Genomic DNA, 26,904 nt, shown 5'->3' on the forward strand with positions numbered 1-26,904 from the left:
GTATCTGGGGAGGAGGTTGAGAGAGAGGGATGAGTTACTGCCAAGTACCAAACTACATCAGTACCTAGGGATGGGGCATGTCCATTTGATATCATATTAGAAACCCCAATGTGGAGAAGAATGTTCTGCAGGTATTGCTGGAGTGGTTTTGATGGTTCTGAGATGCTGTTGGTCTCATTGTTCCAAGATTGAGAAAATCCTTCTGAGGTCCATTGGCTGACAGAGTCTACCCCAGTTCATCCACTCCCCAGACACTTGCTGCCAAAGTTTGTCCAGGAGAGTTGTCCAGCATTTTCTGCCCTCCATCTTTTTACATGACACTTACTGTTCTCCACAGGCTAAAATGAGTTGGGCAACATGTCCCCATTATGCACCAGTCCACTGCATAGGCATCATCAATGAAGGAGGCCCAGTCCCAACACATGCGTGTGGTTGATAGTTGGACCACATCATCACCCACATCAACCAAAACGGCAATTGTAATTGCCCAGTTAGTTCTGTTCCCAGTCCCATGTTCAATGAAAACCAGCAGGTGCTGCAGCCCAGCCATATCCAGCATGCCACAGACCTGGACCTTATGCACATCAATGGGAACTACAGCCTAGTTGTGCAACTCCCAATAACTTCTTTCAGGCCCACACCCAACCCCAGTTCCTGTGGATGCCAGTATGTGCAGCAGAGTAGTCTAATTTGTGCCACATCCCAATCATGCTCTCATATACACCTATGGGTGCTGCAGCTTAGCTCAGCCCATCCCATTCCACGATGCAGTCCACATATATGGCAATGGACACCACTGCTCTGTCCAGCCTGGTCCACCCTGGCTCCCATGTGCACTCCAGCTGAAGCTGCAGCCCAGCAGAGGAGTGCCCACAACTTCCACACTAGACTCACTCAGTTCTGAACCCTGAACTTTCCAGAGGATACTGTGGTCCAGTCTGACATGACTTGCACCCTGCCCTGCCACTTCCCAGTAAACACTGCAGCAAAGCCCAGCCAGTTGGCATCCATTCTGACTCTTGTAAGAGCCCTCAGATGCAATAGCCTCATCCAGCCCAGCCCTTATCAAAATCTAATTCACATGCAGGCCAACAGTTGCTACAGCCATGCTCATTCTGGCCTGCCCCTAGTCCCAACTCTTATGTTCAACAGTTGCAATATTAGCTCACTGCAAGTCCTGGGGTGTGCTGGTGAGTTCTGCAGCTCAGTCTGGCATGGCCTGTCTTGCCTCAGCATTCACCAGGGGGTTGCTGCAGTTTGACTACACCTGGCCTGGCCTTAGTCCCAGCTCATGCTGTGGGTGCTGGATCCCAGCCCAGCTTGGTCAGCCCCCAGTTCCAGCACAAGTGTGAACTGCCCAACCTGGCCCAACCTGTACCACGTTCTGATCCTTACACTGCCAGCAGGATTTACAGACTGACCCAACAGGGGTTCTCCTTAGTTCCCCTCGCAGGCCTGTTCCCAGCCATAGATGTTGAACGTGTTGGTGGTTGCTCCAACCCAGCCTGATGGACTACACTAAGTCTTGGTACTTGCCATTGAGTGCTGCATCCTGGCTTGCCCTGGTCCATCACCTGTCCCAACTCTCACTGTTGGTTGTTGCAACCTACCCTTGCCTAGCCTGCCCTCATTGTGACTTTCATGCAAACCAGTAGGTGTGTTAGCATAGTCCAGCATAGGCCACACCCCTTCCTGGTTCCTTCACATGCCAGCATGCTATAGTTTTTGCTAGACCTTGCCCTGTTCACCCCACCCCCACCCAGAGCCACCCAACACACCTGCCAACTAGTGGAGCCACCTTGCCCAGCCTGGTCCACACCCAGCCCTGACTCATATGCGCACCAGCAGAACCTACAACCTACCAGGGGGAATTCCCCAAGTTCCTTCACCAGCTCCATGCCAAGACCTGGGTCTCATGTATGCCAGCAGGTACTATGTCCTTACCTGGCATAGTCCACCCCACCCCATATTTGCCTTTGTGTGTGCTGTTGGATGTTGCAGCCTCTGCTGGTGGGTGCTGCAACCTGGACTAACCCAACTGGTCCCAACCTCAGTTCCCATGAGTGTCAGGGAGTTCGATAGTCATGCCTAGCTTGGCCCATCACCACTCCCAGCTTTCAAGCAAGTCAGTGGATACTGCAGTCCTATATGGGTAATCCCACAAATATCCCATATAATCTGCCCTCACATGCTGATTAGTGTCATGGTCCAGTCTAACATGTCCCCTACCCCAGCACTCACAGGTGGATACTGTGGATCAGATCTGCCAGGCAGTCAGCGAGCCCTAGCTTATTTGTGTACCAGTGAGTGGTGGTCAATGCCAACTAGCCCAGCTCTGAAATCCCATGTGCAGGAGTGCATTGTTCTGACCCAGAAAGGTTCTCAGGTTTCCCTCCTCCAAACCACCTGATTTCACCCTGCTCCTTTACCTCCAAGTGCAGTGGCCTGTTCAATCACTTTAAAAACTCAGTCAGTCGGGCCTGGTGTGGTGGCGCAAGTGGCTAAGGTCCTCGCCTTGCACGCCCGGGATCCCATATGGGCGCCGGTTCTATCCCCGGCAGCCTCACTTGGGGAGTGAATCATCAGATGGAAGATCTTCCTATCTGTCTCTCCTCTCTGTATATCCGCCTTTCCAATTAAAAAAATAATAAAAATAAATCTTTTTAAAAAAACTCAATCAATCAATAAATAAGCAATTAATGTTTGCACACTGGTATAGTTGACAAATCTGGCATTAACCAGGCCCTGAATGCCCACCAGCTATTGGCTGCTTTTCTCCCAGCCCTGTAACACTTGCTTAAGTACAATGCAATGTAAACAGTTATCTACAGCTGGGGGTGTCTTCATTCATGTCAAGGAATATTTTTTTGTCCTCTTTTATTTCTTCAATAACCATTTTCATTAGAAGTATATTGTTCAGTTTTCTGGTATTTTTGCATTTTCTGGAATATTTTTTAAATTTTCCAAGGCTTATTTTGTGGCCTATAATGTGATCAACCCTGGAGAAAGTTCCATACACTAATTTTTTTTAAAGATTTATTTTTATTATTTTTTTATTGGAAAGGCAGATATACAGAGAGGAGAGACAGAGAGGAAGATCTTCCGTCTGATGATTCACTCCCCAAGTGAGCGCAACGGCCCATGCTGTGCCAGGAGCCTCTTCCGGGTCTCCCACGTGGGTGCAGGGTCCCAAAGCTTTGGGCCGTCCTCCACTGCTTTCCCGGGCCACAGGCTGGAAGGGAAGCGGGGCTGCCAGGATAGAACCGGCACCCCTATGGGATCCCGGGCGTGCAAAGCGAGGAGCTTAACCACTGCGCCACCGTGCCAGGCCCCATACACTAATTTTTAAAAAGTGCATTCTGATTCTGTAGGGTAAAAGGCTCCATATCAATTAAGTGCATTTGTTTTATTTTTGGGGTGAGCTGTCTTGTTTTCTTGCTAAATATCTGTCTCATCAATCTGCCCTTCAAAGTTTGTAGGGCATTATGGTCCTCCAATATTATTATATTGCATTTCTCTATCTCCCTTTAAGTCCTTTAATACGTATACATTTGTAGTCATAATTTACTATTGTTGAATAGCTCTCTTAATCATTACTTGGTGTCCTTCTTCACCTCTTCTAATCATTTTCATGTCAAAGTCTATATTATCTGATATTAGAATGGCTGCACCAATACATTTCCTTTCAATTAGCATATAATATTCTTTTCCACCATTTCACTTTTTTCATGTATCTTTGTTGGTAAGATGTGTCTCCTGTAAGTGGCAGATAAAGGGGTTCCATTTTTTGGTCCACTCTGCTAATCTATCTCTTCTGATTGACATGTTTAAACCATTTACATTCAGTGTTAACATTGATAATTAATGATTTGGTCCAATCATTTTAACATTGGTTTTTTTGTTGTTTAATTTAGGTTTCTTTTGTGATTTTATTGAGATATCCTCCATGCTGGCTTCTTTTCTCTGTAACACCTTTAAGCAACCTGTGTAGGGCAAGTTTGGTAAAGGTGAAGTCCTTAAGTTTTTAATTACTTTGGAAAAGTTTTCTTTCATTCTCAAAGACAAAGGAAAGCATTTCTGGCTGTTATTCTGGGTTGACATTTTTTTTTTCTTTTAGCATCTGGAATATGTCATTCCATTGTCTTCTGGCCAGTAGGGTTTCCTCTGAGAAGTCAGCTGTGAATCTGATTGGGGTTCCTGAATAAATTAATTGGCCTTTCCCACATTCATATTAAATAACCTTTCCTTATATTCAGGTGGAGAAAGCTTGATTATCATCTGCCATGTCAGGAATAGCTTCCAACTGAATCTGTTCGGGATTCTCTGCTCTTCCTGTATTTGGTTCCCCCTTTATTGTCCATGTTGGGGAACTTCTTATTTATTGTTATGTTCTACACATCTTTTAAGCCAGCTTCCCTTCCACACTTTCAGGATTTCCCGTATCCCTTAAGTTTGACCTTTTGAGGATACATTTTTTTTATTTATTTTTTCCATTATTTTCATGACAAGGTTCAATGGGCACAGGGATTTTCATTTTCACATGTGATGTCTTCCAGTTCTGAAATTCTTTCTTCTGCCCAACACATTTTATTAGTTGGACTTTCATTTAATTTTTAATTTGCTTTATTAAAGTCTTCCTCTGTTACACTTTGGTTTGATTACATTTCAAGCCTGCTATTTGCTCTGTACTGCATTTTTCAAATTCCTTGAACTGTTGTAACTGCTTCTTACTACTTTTAAAAAGCTTTATAATGATATGTTTTATTTCTTTATCTAGCGGTTTCTCAATGTCTTCTATAGTTAATTTAATATTGAAAAAAAATGCTTTCATGCTTTGCTGGGGAGAATCGATATCCTTGTTCATGATACCTGTGTCTCTTCTTTTGCCCTTGGCCATCGTAACTCAGATTATCTGATTCTTCTGCTTGGGGCTCATTTTTAACCTGTGTCATCTTTACTGATCCTAGTCAGTACCTGGTTCTGCATTTGTGTCACTCACGCCACTCCCTCCAGTGAGTTTCAATTCCCCCAGCAAGTTTCAATCCCTTTTTCCTGTGATTTGTTCTGCCATGGCTTCCACAGCCAGGGCATCAGGGTTTCCACTCTTCAGTTTCTGTGACCCTGTGTTGCAGTCAAAATGTTTCCTACTCAGCCCTTCTGCTCATGTTTTCAGCAGGCAACCCAGTCCTATTTTGAATGGAACTCATAGGATGTCAGATGAATATTCTTTTCCCAAAAGAACCAGTGAGATGCACTGAGCCAGAAGTGAGTTCTTCCCTGTCTTAACACATGCACAGCTTGCTGTCATCCTCATGCCTTTACCTCAGTGCTCAAAATGGTGCCTGATATGGCCCTGGAAGTTGCTGAGCCATGAAATCCATCCTGTTCCCTCCACCACGCTGATTCTGCTTTTGATTGAATTAAAATAAAACAGTAGGGCCCGTGTTTCTATGGCTTGACTCACTTCCTGCATTTCCAGTGATCTTCCTCCCAACTGTCCGTGAGTGAAGCTCCTATTACCACTGGGGTGTCTGTCCACTGCAGCACTGCTCTATTGCCTCTGCTACTGCCCCATTTCCACAGGTCTCCAAGTTCCCATCTGCCATCTGCCTGCCCATTCCAGTTTTCCAGGATCGTGCACTCTCTGCTTCTCCTCCAATAAGCCTTCTCAGTCCATTTTAACGTCCTCACCCTATTCCACCATCATGCTTTCCCTCCAATTCACTTATTTTTAATGAGGAGAATTGGACTTTGGAATGAAATTAAGCAGCCGGAAGAAAAGTAACTTATGTGTTCGTTTTTTTAATCTAGTCTGTTTCGTTTAATCCCAAAATGCGCTTTAAAATTGTCATCGATTATGAAATGTTATTGCATTATATTATTCATGTTGTGATTTTCTTTATAATTATTGATTTGTTAACTCTGTATTTTGCTTCTACTATCATAAGAAAGTTTTTGTAGTTTCCTCTGAAAACTATTTATTACAGCATTTTGCAATAGAAACACCTTTTATTTAAAATCCGAACATATGCTTACTTTATTGGCCATTTGTAATCATCAGCTCTGCATTATTTTGGAATTTCAATTTTAAGCTTGGAATTTCAATTTTAAGCAATAGCATGATGTCTTCTTTAGAGCTAAGAGACCTGAATAAAAATTTCAAATGCAGCTATGTCACCCGCACTAAATCATTATTGTTTTCCCCCAGAAAAAGATGAACAGATTTTTGATCCATAAAGTAGAGCTATTCCATTATTGATTAGATTAAACATGATATTTTGAAACAGAGCAGAATCATAGTTTAGCATCAGTTGTCTTTTTCCAAGTTGTCATGCCTGTGGTTCCACCATGATCCCCCGTGGAATTGTGTTAGAGAAATTACAGAGAAATTATGTGATGTGTCAAATGCTACCCAAATTCTCCTATTATTTCCCTCACTGACTTTCTAGAAACCTGAAGTCTTTAGTTTCTTCTCTCTTCTTGACTGTCAATTGTTCCCTGTAATAACACTCATTGATAAAGCTCTTTAGATTGCCTTTTGCTCCCTTTTTGATTCCTCTATAACTTTTTTAGTATGTGCCATTGACCCCAGCAGTTCTACATATGCAAAATTCTTGCCCCATCTTGCTCAACAGACCACCTGTTCTCCACTTCATCAAGAAAATTTGAGAATTCAAGACATGCTTTCCTTCAGCTTCCAGCCCTTCTTCCACCATGTCCATCAGCATCCATCCAGCCTTTGCATCTTTCCTCAAATCTAAGCAAATGAGGCTTCTCGCTCACTTCTATTCAAGGTCAGTCTGCTCTTGAACAACAAACTCCATCTTCTTCATTCCCTCGTAGAATTTATTTTACTATTTTTATTCCAATTTCTCTGTCTTTAATTTTCCCTCTTTGATAGTATCGTCCTATTTTATCTTTCCCATTTCTGTCTTACAATGCCAGAATGCAGCTCCTCTCTATTCCCTATTACCTCTTTCATTGCTGACTCTCATTAGGATTTTTTGTTTTTGGTTTTCTTTTTTCTATGAGCTTAGAGCAATATATTCAAAGCATTTATCAGCCAAAATTGCTTTGATTAAAAATCTTTTAGCGATGTTCTTTCACTGGTATGATAAAATCCCATCTCTTTAAAAGAGATAAGAGGCCTCCTGGCCTCACTTGTTGAATTCACTTATAATTAGCCACATTGTCTCAAAATTAGCACTCTTCAAGCAAACTGCCTGTGATTCCTATTCATATAGAGAGCTGTAATTTAACATTCTGTTGCAGTTAAAACATACCTTGTCTCCTGGAAGAAGTCCCTGGCTCCTGGCTTCAGATTGGTTTAGCTGCAGCCGTTGCAGCCATTTGGGGAGTTAACCAGCACACGGAAGATCCTTCTGTTTCTTTATCTCTCTCTGTAAATCTGCCTTCTTAATAAAAATAAGTGGATCTTTAAGCAGATGTAGCTTGTCTCTACTGGACAGTTTCTTCTCTTCTCACTCTGGTAATTTTTCTCTGGTTCTTGCTCACATGGCTCTCCCTCCTTCATATTGCTGGAGCACCATGAGTTTATTCTTCTGAGGTTTGCTTCAGAATTAAATTTTACTTTGTGAGTTTCTTGAGGTCAGAGATAATATTATACATTATGACCCTGGTATTATGCTTAGGATGTGAAAGATAAATAAATTCATTCTTAACAATTCCAGGAATAAAATGCAAATACACTCTGTGTTTATTTGTATTATTCTCTTTTTCATACAGTTACATCGTATGAAACAAACATTTTGTTCACCAAATAACCCATGAATTTCCCATATATTTCCCTGTCTTCTTTGCGCTTACGTTAGGATCACACAAGCAGTTCTAGACAATAAGTTGTACCCATAAATGAGTCATGTCACTCAAGCCCAATAGCTTCAAGAGCAGAAATGAGTTTTCCAGATTCTTTGTATGTTTTGGCTTCTCCAGCATTCTTGAAAGGGTACAGTCACAACATCATAGAAGGGTGGCAGAGTTGTGGCACATCAATTTAAGTTGCAGACACAACACTGAAATCCCAGATGATTGATGTTTCCAGTCCTGGCTGCTCCACTTCCAACCCACCTCCTTTCTGGCGCACCAGTGAAGGAAGTAGATGACAGAAGTATTCGGGTCCCTGACATCTATTTGGGAGACCAGGATGGAGTTCCTGCTTCCTGATTTAGGCTTAGCCTAGTCACAGGCAGTAGAAACGTTTTTGGAAATAACCACGAGAGAGAGAGAGAGAGAAAGAGAAAGAGAGAGAGAGAGAGAGAATGTGTGTGTGTGTGTGCGCGCGCGCGTGTGCCCCCGCACGTGCGCTGCCTTTCAAGTAACCAAACACATCTTTAAAGAAACAAGATCATGTGGCATAAACCTGAACTATTAAGCCATAGAGAATTCAGAATTTGTTACTACAGATAATCTAATCTACGTGGTTTTTGATACAAGTTTATTCGTTAGTCTCTATCCTAGCATATGCGCAAGAGGTTTTATTAAACACTATCTCTTCTCTTTAAGTGAAGTTTCTTTTAGACTTAGAAAAGCCACAAAATTTTACTGATATTTTCCAGCTGGCCCTCCTCTTGCTATCCAACTTCTGTCACACATTTCAGAGTATGCATCCTGCAGTTGATTTCATGATTATTATTCTTGCTCAATCTGTCATTCAAAGTACTTCATAGCCTACTTCCTATGATCTAAATGGCAGTGGAAATGTTTGCCTGCACAAAAATATCTTCCATACTAATTCAGACATGCCTATGACTCTGAAAATGAATGTCAGGTCTCCAATTTTATGTTTTAATCATTGTTATAAAAAAAAAAAACTTCTCCCGGGAATCATATAACATACTATTGCAATAGCAAGCTAAGATCACATGCAAACTGCACAGTAACTCTTCTAGTCTCTAAGGTACTTCTAATGTGTCATCAATGTGTGTATAACCTCCATGACTCATAATTACCAATATCTTGATGGAAATTTAAGTTATATTTATTTCCATAAGTGTTCTGTAAAAAGCACCAGCTTTCTAAATAATATCCCAAGTTTCATTGAACTACATTGGTATTTTGTTGTTTCAGTTGAAAGAAACAGAATCTGGCTATAGTTCTGTCGTAAGGGTGAACTACTATGAAAACACTAGAATCTATCTTTTACCTGCATTTACTTTGGAAAGCCCTCTTCCTCAGACAGCATCTCCTGTTTCCTCAAGGCTGAAACTCCCAAGGCCATTGATTCCCAGTTCGAAACTCACTGGCAATGAGCAAGAGTTTTGTGTTTTTTAGGTTTTGGGGTTTTTTTTCCCAGAGTTCCTAGTCAATGATTCATTGCTCTGCAATGATTTTTGAATGGATCCTAGTCCCACTCCATAATCAGTGTCTCAGGCCAGATGAACATAGTGAACTGTCTAGCTTTGACCTCTCACTCCTCTAGAGTGGTGAGAACAACCTAAAAATCAAAGAAAGCACATGGCTTACAAATGAGAGGAGATAACTTCTGGAGAGAAATTAGGAAAAGGATGTCACAAGGAAGTGGTGCTGGCAGCAATGATAACCCTATCCTCATCACATCGTCTGCCACCCGTGAAGCAGGATTTAGAGACAAATTTGAGTTAGGGAATCTGTTTCTCTGTGTGCTACTAAGTGCCATGTATAATGGTGGGCAACAAAGATATGAGGATAGAGTGACTGAAAAACAAATATTCTTCCCCTTCAAAGCTTAATGAAACATGCAGGTACTAAATTGTTATGATTTATGCTACAAAACATCATGCTAAGACCTTAAGAAAGAATATAACTGAGTAATAGATTTTATTTTTACTGTGATTATTCTCATTGATTCCAGATAATTCTGTTGATTACCTTTGGGACTACCAACTTTTTGTTGGTTGCTACTCTTGGAATTTTCTAAGACGTTAACACTAATTCCTAAATAAATGCTCAGTCTCCAAGCAAGTACATGTAATATTTATTAAAACAAAAGACTAATTTTTACCTCTCTCTCCTGCATTTCTTTCTCCCAGCCTGAAGTTCTGGATCAAATACAAAATTTAAGAGAGTTGTGGATGGATAATAATGCATTGCAAGTGCTACCTGGGGTATGTAAGTTTTATAATGCTTTGGTTGCATATCATAATAATTATTCAGAAATTTAAATCCCAATTTTTGCCTTGAAAGTGGAATAACAGTTAAAAATGTTCAGTCATCAAGTTTTTCACTAACTGGTTTTTTAATATATCCTGTGTTTATGTTAATATAACATGTATACAAGACTAGTCTTGTTGAAGGAGTGTATTTGTAATCTCTTTTTTGTAATCTCTTTTTGTTTTAAAATGTGAAAAAAATAGTAGTTTAAAAGATAATACCATAAGTAACACCAAGTTACGTTTTTTAAAATCAGCCTTATTCTTACAGGTAACTGGATAATGGTTTTTGTTTATATTGTTAGAATTCTTCCACTATCCTAAAAGAAAAAAAAATCATCCTTATTTCAGCTAACCTCCAGGATAATCTACATGAACATTTTAAATCACATTATTACATTATTAAAGATGAAAAAAATTTAATTATGCTAAGTTTTTTCCTCCACTAAAAAGAATTACAGGAAAAGAAAAAGTTCTTGAGTACTAGGTCTCCAGTAAATCATAAAGTGTGACTAGTCCTGCTTTTACTACCTAATAAAAGATTAGCTCCCAGTAAAACACTTGCCTCTCCTAATACATGTGCTTAAAAGCATGGGCATATACACACATACACACAAAGCAAACACATCGCCAGTCGTCTTGGCCAACTCCAGATCGTGGGATTGTAGAAAGCATCCAAGACAGGTGCAGATGCAATAATTCTTCAGCCAACATAGAAGTTACATGTGCTCCCAAAGCTAATTTCATTCCCATTTTGAACTAATGTTAAACATTTCTTCAAATATTTACAAAAGCATTCAAACAATAAGCCTATTCCCTCTTTGGGAAAAATTAAGAGTACATAAAGGAGACTACATGGAAAAATACTAAGGAAAAAGATTTTCTCATCAAAAGAATATTTTTCTCCTCTCAACACAGTCACAAAAAAGTATGTAAAGCCTTCAGTTATTGATTTACCCAAGAAATAATTTATCAAGGCTAGTGTGGTAGCTTGACAAGTTAATCCTCCACCTCCAAGCACTGGCATGCCATATGGGCACCAATGCATGCCCTAGCTGCTCCGCTTCCAATCCAGCCCCATACTTATGACCTAGGAAAGCAATGGAGGATGGCCCAAGTCCCTGGGGCCCAGGGACTCAAAGGAAGTTCCTGTTCCTGGCTTCAAATTGGTTCAGCTATGGCCATTGCAGCCATTTGGGGAGTAAATCAGAAGATGGAAAATCTCTTTGTCTCTCCTTCTCTCTGTAAATCTGCTCTTCAAATAAAACTAAAATAAATCTTTTAAAATAATAATAATAATAATTTCTCAAACCATTTCTGTAAATCAGACACCAACCTAATTTCAGAGTTGCAGTCCATATAACTAATAAGCTTAAATATATTTATGGCATTTCAAGGCGTTGAATCAGTTTCTTGGAAGAACTCATTCATAGCAGGGAAACAGACCTGTATGCCACTATAGATAGTAGTAGTGTAGTGCCTATCTAAAGCACAAGTAGTCCTCTCTTATTCATGCTTTTTCTTCTTGTGATTTCAATTACACATACTCAACCATGGTCCAAAATATTAAATGAAAAATTCAATAAATAAGGTATTTTTAAGTTTCATATCATCATTGTTATGTGTTACAATTGTGCTATCTTAAATAGTTATTCTTTTATTGCCTAATTTATAAATTGAACTTTACCATAGTTATGTGTGCATAGGAAATAAATAGCATATGTGAGCAAAGGGTCTGATGCTATGAACCCTTTTAGTCACCCATGCTTTCTCTTGGAATGTATTCCTTGTGGAACAAGACAAACTATAACGTACTTGTACTATATATGTACAAGTCTTGGGCCAAGAAGTAAAGCACTTGTCAAGTTCATGAGGAATTAGAATGTATGCCTAGTTGGAAATTTGCCCTTCTTCAGTGTATTGATTCAAAAATACACAGAATTTATCATGTGCTAGGCACTACTAGATGTTCTATAAATGTTTATTCATGGAATCTTCCTAGCTCCATCACTTTATAGAGATTTATTTACATAGATGAAGAAACTGAAAGGCCGAAAGAATAAATGACTATATCCTAAAGTCATGTAGTCAGTGAATGTTGGTGTCATAACTAAGGTCAGCTCCAATAGTTGCTGCCTATTGTGTTGTCCCAAAATTCTATATCTAGGTCTTTAAGAATTACATTCATGTAATTGATTGAGTGATTGTAATCAGTACATTCCCCAGATCTGTGTCAATCAACTCCCATTCTTAAGTTCCTTAAGAAACATATCACTTAGGTGGAAAGATGGTGAATTTTCTATCTACTGTTGCTTAATTCATCTATTTCAAATGTGCTGGCTTTAAGTAAATTCATTGTTTGATTCAGTACATTTGAATTTGACATTTTGCTGTATCCTGGGAGAGAATATTCTCCTCCTCCATACCATGATTAGTCATGGCCTTCTGAAAGCCAGTGCTGGCAAATAGCTGTCATTAACTCATCCTGAAGCACTTGAATTTGTGAGGGTTATCTTAAAATGCAGCCTGCAGCCCATGTCCATCAGTTTCACAGAAAAAGCTTCAAAACCAAATTCACTTTTTTTCTTAACTCATATATTCCTATATAAGAATGCATATCAAAAGTAATATACTTTGTAAATACTTTCAGAAACCCAGAATATTATTTCCCATGCTTTTTTACAAATCAATGAAACAAACTGATGACAGAATACTTAAGAGTTCTTCTTGGCTTTATCCTGTGAACATCAATCTAAGGTCACTTAGCCGAAGCATGATTAAGTAAAACATTGATCCTACATTTATTTTAAACACATTCTAGCATTGTGGTATACCTTGTGGTTTGCACTCTTCCTTTTCCTCCCTCTGCTCACCTGCAGACCCCTCTGTGACCAGAGGTTTGTTGGAGCGACAGCCAACACCCTGAAGGACTCAAAGCATTTGCCTGAAAAGCTTTCACCACCAAAGTTTTTCAAAGAAGCCTTTAACAGAGGTATTACATTGAAGCATGGGAAAGCCTTAACTATAATAACCAAAGTGATATTTTTTTCCAGAAAGAATATTTAAAAACTACACACCAAACTATTGTGTTAAACTGGCTCTAGTAATGAAGGAAGCTTTAAGGGTAAAATACATTTTACCATAAAAAAGGCCCAACCCCTCCCCACTCCCCCCCACGTGCGCACACACACACATAAACAAATATATCACTCCTTTATTGCTCAGTGAAAGTATAGTTTGTGATGGCATTACATTTCCGCAGGGTGGAAAATTTGAAGTAAACTAATAGTCTTTTCCCGCGTGGCATATTGCTAAGCAGGGGGAGAAACTGAGCCTTCTGGCCTGACTCCCTCAAAGCATTGTGTTACTAACCCAGCCACTCTTCAGCTACATTGGGCTGTGCTTCCAGTTATTCCTGTGGGGAGCTGACAGAACTGAGACAGAGATGTTCTGACTTAATTATAGACATGAGCATCAGGAATTGCTAATATAATTAAGTGAGCTTTCTAGTCTAGTCTGATACAGGTGAGTTTCAATTTTAGCTCCAACTCTTATAATGCAGTAACTTTGGAATGTTCCTTGAAGTAGGTGGTGCTACACAGCCTCTTCTGGAAATGAAGAACACATTCTATTCTTCCAGCTTCTGGAAGTACTGCTCACAGCCCTTCACCCTTTTCTGAATTTTCTTTCTGGAAGAGAACCTTCTCACACAAAGTCACACGTCCACAATGGAAGATCTCCATCCAATGACCTGTTAATACAGCGACAGGAAGACAGGATACCTCAGTCCCCACTTTGGCCAACTGCAGAGCATATCAGCTGCAATGTTCCTTGCAGAGTTGTTTGAGAACTTTCTCGATTTATTACAGACGGATTCTTTTATGTGTCCTGTCTTCCTTCTTTCCATGTTCCTTTCCTTCTAATACTATTGATACTAAGAGCAGTCTTTCATGAACTTCTATCTTTGTCTGCACTTCCCGGGAAGAAAGGCATGATGTTACCCAACCTCTAGGATTGAATGTGTGTTTAAATGCAGCATCTGACTGAGTCTGCGGTTAGTGTGGGACTCTACATTTCCTACAAGTTCCCAGGTGATGTCAGCTCTTCTGTTCTGGAGAACATATGCTAAATAAAATAATTTAAAGTATTAAATCAAATTGTATGCTTAGGGTAACAATAATTTATTACATTCTTTTCTATACTCTAAAATAGGTAGCAACTCAGTAAGACATATACAACAGACCACACAAGGAACAGAGCTATTGAACAACCAAAATGTGTGATTTTCTTCCTATCCTATCTCTTACAGTCATGGCTGAACTAAGTGGTCACTATCTCTTTCTAGACTTAGCTATGAATTGATTCTTCTCCGGCCCTCAGCATCACTTACTCCAATAATTCTGCTTCTACGTTCCCTGGAGTGTACGCCTTATTTATTTTCCACATCTGTTGTTTTAACTGACAAACTAAACTATTTCTGTATTCTGATGATTCTCCTTGATGCCAATCATGAATCTGCCTTTGAGTTTTCCCTAAACTTGCTTTTTTCTATGAACAGATTTTATTGTGTCATTCCTCATTTTATAAACCTTAAAGTAGCTTTCCTTGCCTTTACTATAAACTTTACATTTCCTTACAGCTGTGTCGGATCTTTCAACCATTGGCTCCTTCTTATCATCCCCACTTCACTAACCAGCCACTTTGAGTTTCACACTGTCCTTCAGTCCTGCTGTAATTTTTCACACTTCTCTTTGGATGCACATTATGTTCTGTCTTCCACAGACAGCAACTCCTTTATCAATTAGCAGTGTCTGCCAGGCAATTTGTAGCCCTTTCCCTGTTGTTCTGTGGCACTTTCTACATGTTCATTTTATTGGATCTCCACAGAATATTATGGTTTTTTTTACAAGTTTTAAAGTTTCCTTCAACACTGTGAATTCTTTAAAACTGCAGTCTTCTTCATGTGAACTTTCTTCCCATGCTTAGCTGTATGGTTCATGATTAATCTCCAATATAAGACAGGTATTGATATATGACAGATGCCGGGAGGATTATTGAAAGAACAAAATGTTGAATAAAATTAATAGAATAAAGCTTAATTTGCAATTTTGATTGTGCATTTATTTAATAGTGTGAGAGAGAAAGAGGAAGAGAGAGAGCTCGTTCATAGTTACTCCCCAAACACCTGCAATGATCCAATACCGGAGCCAAAACAGAGAAACACTCAAATTCCATCAGGTCTCCCATATGGATGACAGAAATCTGACAACTTGAATTATTTATCATGGTTCCCTCAAAGAGTCTGGACAAGCAGGAAGAGGGATACAAGAGCAGAGCTGGGTATTGAAGCCAGGTACTCAATGCAACTCAGAAGCATCTTAACCATTCAAACACTCCTAAGAAAAGTAATGTTAAACCTTTCTAACACATCAGAAATTTTGAGAACCAGTACATCAACATGTATTATTTGCTGACAGTATTATTTAGTTAGTTAGCTATATCATTCAGTGGTAACTTTGAAATTATTGTTAGTTTTTAACTGCTGATTTGCAACACAATTTAGCTTTTAACTGTTTCATTGTAATATATGGCACATATCATAAACAAATATAGTGAATGCTAGCATACCTACATGGTTATGTAGCCATTAACAAAATCTAATTTTCAAACATTTTCATCACCCCTGAAAGAAACTCCTACTCATGTGCAGTCATTCCCATGTCTCACTCCATGCAGTCCTTAGCAATTGTATTCTACTTTTTTAATCTCTGTAGGTTTGCCAATCGTGGACATTTCATGTGAGAGCAGTTATAAAATATGTACTATTTTTGACTAATTGCCTTGACTTAGTATGTATTTCTAACTTTATCTGTAGTACTGTCAAATTCCTTTTCAATTGTCAAATTATTCCATGTAAGGTGGATAGATCACATTGTCTGTATCCATTCATTTACTGATGGACATTGGGTTCTACAAATTTTGATGCATAAATCATACAAATGTGGCCATTTTATATGTACACATGTATTTTTATTACCAGACACCTATTTAGAGATTGCTGTTTCATTGTTTAAAAAAAAAAAAAACAAAACCCTATGCTCACCATTTTTAGAAGTTGCCACACTGTTTACCAAAGTGGATTACTATTTTACATTCCTTGTAATGGTACATGTGGATTATACTTCCTCCATAACCTTGCTAACACTTGTTACTGTTGTAATAGATTTAAAGCTGGGTGTCACAGCTTCAAAGTGTCTTATAAAAGTTTCTCAACTAACCCTGAGTTTATGCAATGTCATCAAGTCTATAGGGAAGTTAAAGATGTTGGTATACCTGGATATGTCAAAAAACAGAATAGAAACTGTTGACATGGATATTTCTGGATGTGAAGCACTTGAGGACCTCCTGTTATCATCCAATATGTTGCAACAGTTGCCTGACTCTATAGGTGAGAACATAATATTTTGTCATGAATGTTGGTTGAAACATATCATTTTTATATTTATCAGCATGGTTTGAATGTGTAGATATGTAGCATATCATTAGCCCAATGTTAAAAATTAGCAAATTCACTTTTCAACATTATAAAATAGTATTTAACAAATATCTTAAAATGTTAAATCTGGTTTCCAAATTAAAGAACTTCGGTTAAAATTATCCTATGTTATTGATTTGTTTTTACAAACCATTAGATATCCTATCGTAAAATGTTAATATAAGGCATGCATAGGTTAGATTTAGGGTAATTTGAGAGTTATATATATCTACTTACATTATCACAGTAGCTTCCACCAATACTATATTGCTACAGTCTGTTTTTAATTTTGTTTTAACATGCTGTGAAATAGCAATAACATACAAATAAAAAAAACTATATTCTTAATTCTATTTTGAAAAGATATATTGCCTTCAACATGTTAAAGTTTTTTTAGGAAATATGATTTATTGCATAATAGGAATTTTGGATAGGAATTTTTACATAAGACAAAATAAGTAAACTTTTACATAGATATATTGCCATCATTTATGAAAGAACATAACTTTGGAAGTTATATTTTAACTTCTTTACAACAAATGTATTATATGTCCTGGGACTTAAAAATCCTACTAAAAGTTGTCCCAACCAAGATATTCCAACTGAAGTGAAGTTTAGATATATGGCAGTTTCTCCAACTTTTCTTCAGTATTTTACTACTTCTATTGTTGCCATATCTTCAGGCAAATAAAAATAAAATTTGATTTTAACAGATTGCTGTCTAGCATTTCTCTCTTCTCGGGTTTGATGTTTGTGACTCACATAGCAAATTTTATAATAATGCTTCTCAGGCTTCCTCCATCATAACATGTAACATTGGGCTTTATTAATCACTCCCACATTTCCAGGTTCTGACTGACATGAATGTTTACTGAAAATCATAAATAAATCAGGCAATTTAAGAAAAACTGATTAATGTTGTAATAAGCAATGGAGTATGGGGGGGTCAAAGATGACAGAAACATAGGCCTTGCACTCCTTCTCACTCACCCCATATACCCTCAAGTACATAAGGAGAGCAAAAACTGCGTGTATTCAAAGTACACATTTTTATTGATTGCTACCTCATCAGTCTGAGAACTTTATCTACCACATGACAGGGCTTTAACTATTTGAACTATAAAATAACTTAAGCAGGCTTAAGAATGACACTGAGATAGTATAGAAAGCCAAGCATGCTCTAAATTCCTGAAACTTTGGATAAAGTGGTGGTAACCAGAAAACTTTCAGACGCAGAGTTGAGTACAATGAAGGAAACCATTCACTCTGACAAATGAAGTTACACATTAGGCCCACTGGTGAGCTTGAGAGCTAGGACTAGGGGCAGACTGGGCTGGGCAGGACAGGGCTATAACGACCAATAATCTTGAGGTGAACTGAGTTTGGGGGAATGTTTGGGCTAGGCCAGGCCACTGCATCTACTGGCACATGGAAGGGCCAGGATAAATGCAAACAGGCCAGGTTTTGCTGCAGCATCTGCTAGCAAGTGCCAGAACAGGATACAAGTCATGTCAGACTGGATCACAGTACCCCACTGGGAAGTTCAAAATTCAGAACTGGAACCAGGCCTGGTAGGAAAAGAGTGGCCACTCCTCTACTGGCCTGCAACTCCTGCTAGTTTACATGAAAGCCAGGCCTCGGGGTGGGCCAGGCTAGATAAAACAGCAGCACCCATCACCATGCATGTGGACTGGGTTGTACGGTGAGTGCGCTGAGATAAACTGAAACATGCATAAGTGTATATGGCAGCTGGATTTATGCAAGACAGACTGGATTAGTCTGTTGCACATACTGACACCTGCAGGAACTGGTGCTAGGGGCAGACCAGTGGTCACCCCAGCTAAGTTGCTGTTGCCGCTGGTTTGCACAAAGGCCAGATCTTTAGCACACTGCATTGGCCTGAACCACAATACACATTGGTTTGCATAAGACATGAGCCTGGAGACATAGCTGATCAGACAACTACAATCATCAGTGTATATATAAGCTGACTTCAGTGATGGATAGAACCAAATCCTGTACTGGCTGGCATATGCTATAGTCAGGTCTGGGTTCACCCTAGGTGAAGTTACTTGGGAAATCTCCCAAACTGGACCGCTGGCCTCAAAACTCCTGCCACAGGGAAAACCATAGGATATGTGATCCAACCTTGGAATGAGTGCGTTGGGACTAGGTCCTCCTTCACTGATGATGCCCTATGCAGTGGACAACATACCCAGGTGCGTAATTGGGACATATCACCCAGCTCATTTTAGCCTGTGGAGAACCGTAAGTGTCATGTAAAAAGATGGAGGGCAGAAAATGCTGGACAACTCTCCTGGACAAACTTTGGCAGCAAGTGTCTGGGGAGTGGATGAACTGGGGTAGACTCTGTCAGCCAATGGACCTCAGAAGGATTTTCTCAATCTTGGAACAATGAGACCAACAGCATCTCAGAACCATCAAAACCACTCCAGCAATACCTGCAGAACAATCTTCTCCACATTGGGATTTCTAATATGATATCAAATGGACATGCCCCATCCCTAGGTACTGATGTAGTTTGGTACTTGGCAGTAACTCATCCCTCTCTCTCAACCTCCTCCCCAGATACAGTAGAACAGGGAAGAAAAGGAAAATTGGGAGAATTTTTCCACCCACTGTTTCCCATGCCTGAATCCTCCCCATGCTAATCAATAGTCTCTATGGGCATGCATCCTTACCAACAATGCAAGCAACATCAAAAATAAAATTAGATTTTTTATAAATAAGGCCACAAAAATTTCAAGGCAAAACTGATATAATCATGATAACCCAGAATTCAACCAGAAAGAAGGTACTGCAAGGGAAATACAATTTTCACATAATACGAAAGTGATCTGAAGTATGTTTAGTTCCTCAAATAGATAAAAAGAACATTTGTAAGAATAATTGTTTATAACATAAAACTAAGAGATAAGAGTGAGAATAGTTGATTATGAGAAAACACAATTAAAGGTCCTTGATATAGGGGCCAGAATTGTGACCCATCTTGTTAAGCTCCTGCCTGCAACACTGGCATTCCATGAGTATTGGTTTGAAAACTGGCTGTTCCATTTCCATTTCAACTCCCTGCTAATTTGCCTGGGAAGGCAGCAGAAGCTGACTAAAGTGCTTAGGCGCTAATGCCCACATGGGATTGTGGAGGAAGCACCAGGAACCTGACTTCATCCTGGCACAGCCTTGACCACTGCAGCCATTTCAAAAATAAAACACACAGCTAGAAGATGTTTCTGTCTTTTCTTCTATCCCTCTCTTCCTCTATTACACTGCTTTCCAAAAAAAAAAAAAAACTATTTTTTTTATAACTTTGAAAAGAATGGGATGATATCAATCAACAATATAAAGTGACAGTTACCTAGAAAAAATAAATTATGAGGATTCCAGGTGGTGGATTTGATAATTGGTTTGATTCAACAAATTACACTGCGTATATACATAATAATGTCACTCTTTATTCATAAACATATAGTTTGTCAAAATATAAGTTAGTAACTTTAAAAGATTATTGGAAATGGATTGAACAGTAAAGTATTCTAAAATGTATCAAATGTGATGCAGGTGGAATGACAGCTGTAGACTTAGTACATTGGAAGACAATACTAAAGAACAGAACAGGCAATAAAATATATTTTTATAGATTTATTTATTTTGGGGTCCAGTTTAATAGCTTAGTAGCTAAATCCTCACCTTACTCTACTGCTTTCCCAGGCCACAAGCTGGATGGGAAGTAGTGCAGCTGAGACAAGAACCAGCACCCACATGGGATTCCCACAGCAAACAAGGCGAGGACTCCAGCCACTAGACCACCCAACTGGACCCAGAAATTTTTCTTTTTATACCAATGACAACTCCGTTATTCCAGCCAATAAACCAAGGAATTATTTGTAAATATAAAAATCTAATATCTTGTATAGACTTTTGAATAGGTTACTGTAGCAAACAGAAGATCTATTTTTTTTAAGATGTATTTGTTTTTATTGGAAAGGCAGAATTTGCAGAGAGAAGAATAGACAAAGATCTTCAATCTGCTGGTTCACTCCCCAAATGGCCCCAACTGGCCAGAGCTGAGGTGATCCAAAGCCAGAAGACAGGAGCTTCTTCTAGGTCTCCCACGTGGATGCAGTGTCCCAAGGTTTGGGGCCGTGCTCCATTGCTTCTTTCACTGTTATCCCAGGCCACAAGCAGGGAGCTGGATGGAAAGTGGAGCAGCTGGAACAGGAACCAGCACCCATATGGCATGCTGGCACTTGTAAAGGGAGGATTATCCAATTGAGCCATTATGCCTGGCCAAACATACAAATATTTTAATTCAAAACTAATGAAGATGAGTTAAGATAAAGGACACAATGAAACATGCAATCTTAGGAAATTATATCCACCAAATATACAAATTTTGGAAATACAAAAAAAAATGGCAAAGGGGAAAGATTCAGGGGTAAAACATTAATAACATTTTCAACATTAAATAGACAGTAATTTATTTAAATGCATGCAAAGCTAAAAAAAGATAAATATAATAAATTTATCCTTTGGCTCTTTGCCACAAATTTGCAAGGAAAATAAAAATCATGAAAATGTCATGGAGCATAAAGAGCTCCCCCATAAAAAACAAAAAGCTAATCATTTTGCAGTAATGATATATTTAAGACAGAGAAGAAATATTTTTCAAATACTGAGGGATAATATAAGACAGGTTGAATTTCTAGAACCAGCTAAACACATGAGGACCCAAAATATTCCACGACTGAAAAGTATTAAGGGAATCTCTTAAAACATGTACATTATGGGCCTGGCACGATGGCTCAATGGCTAAGTCCTCACCGGCATCCCATATTAGTGCCAATCTTTGTCGCAGCTGCTTCACTTCTCTTCCAGCTCCCTGCTTGTGGCCTGGCAAAGCAGTAGAGGATGCCTCAAAGCCTTCAGACCTTGCACGCTTGTGGGAGAGCAAGAGGCTCCTTTCTCCTGCCTTCAAATCAGTTAAGCTCATTTCTGGCCATTTGGGGCCATTTGAGGAATGAACCAGCAGATGGATGATCTGTCTGTCTTTCCTCTCTTTAAATCTGATCTGCCCTTCCAATAAAAATAAGGAAATCTCAAAAAAAAATGTATATTGGGCCCGGCGCGGTGGCGCAGTGGTTAAAGTCCTCGCCTTGCATGCCCGGGATCCCATATGGGCGCCGGTTCTAATCCCAGCAGCCCCGCTTCCCTTCCAGCTCCCTGCCTGTGGCCCGGGAAAGCAGTCTAGAACGGCCCAAAGCTTTGGGACCCTGCACCCACGTGGGAGACCCGGAAGAGGCTCCTGGCTTCGGATCGGCATAGTATCGGCCGTTGTGCTCACTTGGGGAGTGAATCATGAGACGCAAGATCTTCCTCTCTGTCTCTCCTCTCTGTATATCTGCCTTTCCAACAAAAAAATAATAAAAATAAAACTTTTTTAAAAAATGTATATTGTTCAAAAGTTTAAAAGAGAGGAAATAAGTAGTGGCAAGCAATTAATTTGGTAAATTGTTATTCCTAAATAACTAGTGACCGTAAGTTAGCAGTATTTTTAGCTAAAATATTTAAATATAAAATATGAAGGAGGATTATTACAGAGTATTAAGGAACACTATTTATTTTCTTTAGGATAAGACTAGAAACACTGAATAAATTACCACTTGCAATCAAGTCCAAAATTTAGTGAGTCTTCCCCTGTGTCCACTGGTATACAAGAATTTTACCAAGTTATAAATTTTTTTTAGGATTATTTTTTTATTTGAAAGGCATAATGAAGCACAGAGAGGAAGAGGCCAGCTTTGCCATTCACTGGGTCACTCCCAAATTGTTCACAACAAGTTGGAGCTGGGAATTTTACCCAGTTGTCTTGTGTGACAAGCAGAGTCTAGGTACTCAGGTTTTCATTCTTGCTTTCTCAGATTCCTTAACAAAGAGCTCAAAGTGAAGTGTAACTTTCTCTGCTCCAACTGGCACCCGTATTTATGTAATGCCAGTATCAGAGGCTGTGTCTTAGCGCACAGCACCACAGCTCTGGTCCACATGAAACTTCAAGCTGATTATACCACAGGCAGCTGTTCTTCAGTTACCCTGGTTGTTAAACCCACAAAACCATTGAAACCATAGAAGAGCACGACATAAGGCATGATTCTAACAAGGCAAACTAGATAGCTGAGATTCCAGTTGTTGCCTGGTTCTGCTTCATCTGCTATAACTGAAAGTTTTTCTGCTTCCTTACAATCATAGTCAAGGATCAGTGTCATGAACAGTGTGAGGTTATATTTACAATTCTCTGAATCTATAATTGTAATTTCTGCCTTGTATGGCCTTAGGATTCATTTCTTGATTATTTCTTATATTGAAACAGTAATGTTATGGTATTACTGCTCAGGAGTTAATCAAATGTTAAATCACAACTATATTGAAAAAAATCAACTGCTCTATTTGCTGAAGAACAAAAAAGAAAACTGTATCAATTTTAGAGTCAGTCCAGCTGTTGACACTGTGTTTTGTGCTTGTTTTTCGCAACTAGAAGTTCACACTTAAGCAACATACAAATGTCATTTTGGGTTCATATAGGAAAACAGTCAATTACCATGCCAAACGTCACTGCAAATACTCCCTTCATTTCTTCTTTATTAAATTTTCACCATAAATCAACTTATTAACAGATCTTCTTTTCTGTTTTAGGACTGTTGAAAAAACTAACTACTCTAAAAGTAGATGATAATCAACTTACAATGTTACCGAATACAATTGGAAAGTAAGTGCCAGCATTTTGTACCAAATGCTAAACAGAAAAGGATATATTGGGTGTTTAAAATGTTTTCTACTATATATGTCAATAATCTTGCTCTTACATTAACTTACTTTAAGCCATACTTTATCTATATGTATCTAATATGTATATTTCCATTTAATTTTATATCTGAATGTTGTATGAACACCATCCAAATATATAATGTCATGAAAAATTGTTATTCAGGAATCTTTCATAGGCAAAATAGAATCCTTTTAATTTACTCCTGTCAATATTTTTCAATAATATTAGTTTAATGTCTAACTAATTTCACCTGTAAGTCTGTTTTTTGCTAAGTTAAATAAGTTTCTATAAGGCTCTTCAAGATGAGTATGTTTCTATTACACTATTAGTAATATTTGATCTTATAAAAGCTTAATATATGTTAACAAGTTAAAGAGAAACATCTTTATTGGCTAGTGTTTTGTTTTTACTTTCAGGATGAATGTTGCCTTTAACATTGCCTTTAAAAGATAAAATACGTTGCGTTTACTTAGCAAATTTATTCTAATTTATGTTGTGGTTAACATTTAATTCATGATTGTGTTTATTTTTTAGATAACATATTTCTAACTTACATTATACTCAAGAGATTGTTGTCTCTACTGAATAAAGAATTCATCAAATAAAAAAACAAAAAGTCCAGAGACCAACAGAAAAATAGGGAATGGCTATGCGTGCATATTACAGAAAAAGATGTTCAGCATCACTCATATAAAACAAATGTTTTACAAGTATCTAAAATAAAACTTGACAAAACTCTATATTTGGTCCAAAACTGATACACCCTAGTATTTATTTATTTCTCTTTAAGTTATTGTTCAAACATATAAGAAAGAACATGCTGTATTTTACTTACTATATCTAACTTATTTCATTCACACTTATATTCTCTAATTTTTCCTGTAAATATTAGGACTTCATTCTTTTTATAGCTGAATAGTATGTACAACATATTTTCTTAATCCACTCATCAAATTATGAACACTATGGTTGACTCCATATTTTTGCGATCGAAAGCAAATGCCAATTAAAACACGATGGGATAGGCATCAGTTTGATACAAGGAGTTCATGATTGTCTAGTATATACCCAGTTCTGGAACTGCTGGATTACTGCACAGGTCCATTGCAAGCTTTAAAAACAAATCCATGTTTCCCAAGGTCCTGCAATAATTTATGTTCTACCAATTGTACGTAAGGGTTCCCATTTCTCCAAATCCTTACCAGCATTTGTTGCTCTGTCTTTTGAATAATAGACATTCCGGCAGAGGTGAAACACTTCACTGTGATTTTGATTTTCATTTCCTTGATGCCTGAGGATATTACGTACTTTTTCTGTATATTTGTTGATGATTTATACTTCTTTTGAAAACCACCTCTGCAGTTCCTTGTTCATTTCTTAACTGGATTGTTTCTTTGTTAGTGTTGAGTTTTTAAGTATGTCATTTATTCTGAATATTAATCATTTGCCAAATGAATAACTTCACCCTGTTGTTTTCTGTGCTGTGTGGAAACTTCTGAGTTGAATACAACTCCTTTTGTATAGCTTTGATTTTCTTTTTCCTGTGATTTGGAGTTTTTATCCAAGAAGCCATCGCCCACATAAATGTTTTCAACTGTTTCTCCTATGTTTTCTTCTAGTAATTTCATAGTCACAGGGGATAAATATAGGAATTTGATCCATCTCAAACTGGCTTTTGTGTATGGTAAGGGGTAGGGGTCTAATTTCATACTTCTATAAATATATGCAGCTTTTCCAGCACCATTTATTAAAAACATTCTCACTTCTTTAATGTATGTTCTCACCACATTTGTCAGACTCAGTTGGCCTTATGTACATGGATTATATTCTGGACTCTTTGTTCCTCTTTTCTGTTTTTCTTACAAGTTCTTACACTAGTTACATGTTATTTCAGTTAGTATAAATCTGGCTTTATGATGCCTCTAGCTTGATATTTAACTTAGGATCTCTTCAGCTATTCTGAGTTTATGTGACTCTATCTGAATTTTAGGACTGTTATTTTTTCTAATTCTGTGAAGAAGGCCATTGTTATTTTGATGGAGATTGCATTGAGCTGTAGATTGCTTTAGATAGTATAGATATTTTAACTATATTAATTCTTTCATCCATGAGGAATGACTGCCTCTCTGCTTTCTGTGTGTCCCTGATGATTTCTTTCATCAATCTTTTATAATTTTCACTTTAGACATATTTCATTTCCGATTTAAAATTTATTCCTATGTATTAGGTTTTTATAACTGTTGTGAGTTGGAAGGATTGAGGGTGAGGGGAAAGTGTGTGTGAGACCATTGTTTCAATAGACATATTCCATCTGTATTTGTTACGGGTGTTGAATTTAATTTCTTTATCATCTGTTGAAAGGTGATAAGTGCTTTGTTCACCATTAATGAATGTAATGAATGTAAGTTCTTTGTTCATCATTAATGAATGTAATTAATGACATTTATTGACTTGTGAGTATTAGGTCACACTTATATCTCTAGGGTAAATCCCATCTGTTTGTGATGCAGGATCTTTTTTAAGATTTATCTATTTCTTTGTTTATTTATTTATTATTTTATGAAACAGTTCCACAGGCTCTAGGATTTCCCTTATCCCCTCCTCAAATCCTCCCCCTCCTTCCTCTATATCATTACAATAATATAGTCCTTTATAACATTGATAAGTCCATCATTCTGCTGTTTAAGTGTATCCTGACATTGTGGGTAAAGACTGGCAAGGAGTCCAGCATCCTATCATCAAGATATGTCCAACTGTTTCATTAGGAGTCCACCTTTGATTTGGAAGTAGAGATGCATATTGCATTGTATCTTCATATCTGAATATGATAGTCTCTATTACACAGTTGCTATACACCCCTAAACAAAAGCCATAAAACAAAATCAACAACAGGAGGAAAATTTAAAATTTGCAATGATATGAACTTAAATAATAGATGCATGATCTTTTTGATGGGTGTTCAATTCAGGAATGCTAGTATTCTGTTGAGATGTTTTACATCCAGGTACACCAAGGATGTTGGTTTGTGGTTTGCCTTTTGCGATGTCTTTAATATCAGAGTAATGCTAATCTTATGACAAGATTTAACAGAGGCACATTCTGTTCAATATTTTTTAAAGCATTAAAATTACATAATGTTTAACAACAGCAGCAACAACAAAATTACAGCACCATGGAGTTGAAAAAGCATGCCATTACATGTGTGGGTGACAAAAAGAAAACAAAAAGCCTCTTGGGAAAAATTATGCCACCATGCAGTGCATGAGCCAGCAGTGAATTAGACAAGAGAAAAGAAACTATTTGATAGAAATGAAAAGGAAACCAAAAATATCAAAGCACATGGAATGAAGCATAAAACAATATGGAGAGGGTTATTGAAC

General features: G+C 38.2%; 1 protein-coding gene across 1 annotated transcript in view; it reads left to right on the plus strand.

Moving 5' to 3' along the window:
- LRRC7 (leucine rich repeat containing 7) overlaps positions 1–26,904 on the plus strand; it is a 444,758-nt gene that overhangs the window by 308,633 nt on the left and 109,221 nt on the right. Inside the window, exons 9-11 of the mRNA XM_040987263.1 lie at positions 10,029–10,103; positions 16,452–16,596; positions 23,392–23,464. Coding sequence (XP_040843197.1) covers positions 10,029–10,103; positions 16,452–16,596; positions 23,392–23,464 — 293 coding nt within the window. The remainder of the gene's footprint in view (positions 1–10,028; positions 10,104–16,451; positions 16,597–23,391; positions 23,465–26,904) is intronic.

The sequence above is a fragment of the Ochotona curzoniae genome, unplaced genomic scaffold, assembly GCF_017591425.1.
Source record: "Ochotona curzoniae isolate NIBS_2020 unplaced genomic scaffold, NIBS_Ocur_1.0 contig_4612, whole genome shotgun sequence".
Lineage (NCBI taxonomy): Eukaryota > Metazoa > Chordata > Mammalia > Lagomorpha > Ochotonidae > Ochotona > Ochotona curzoniae.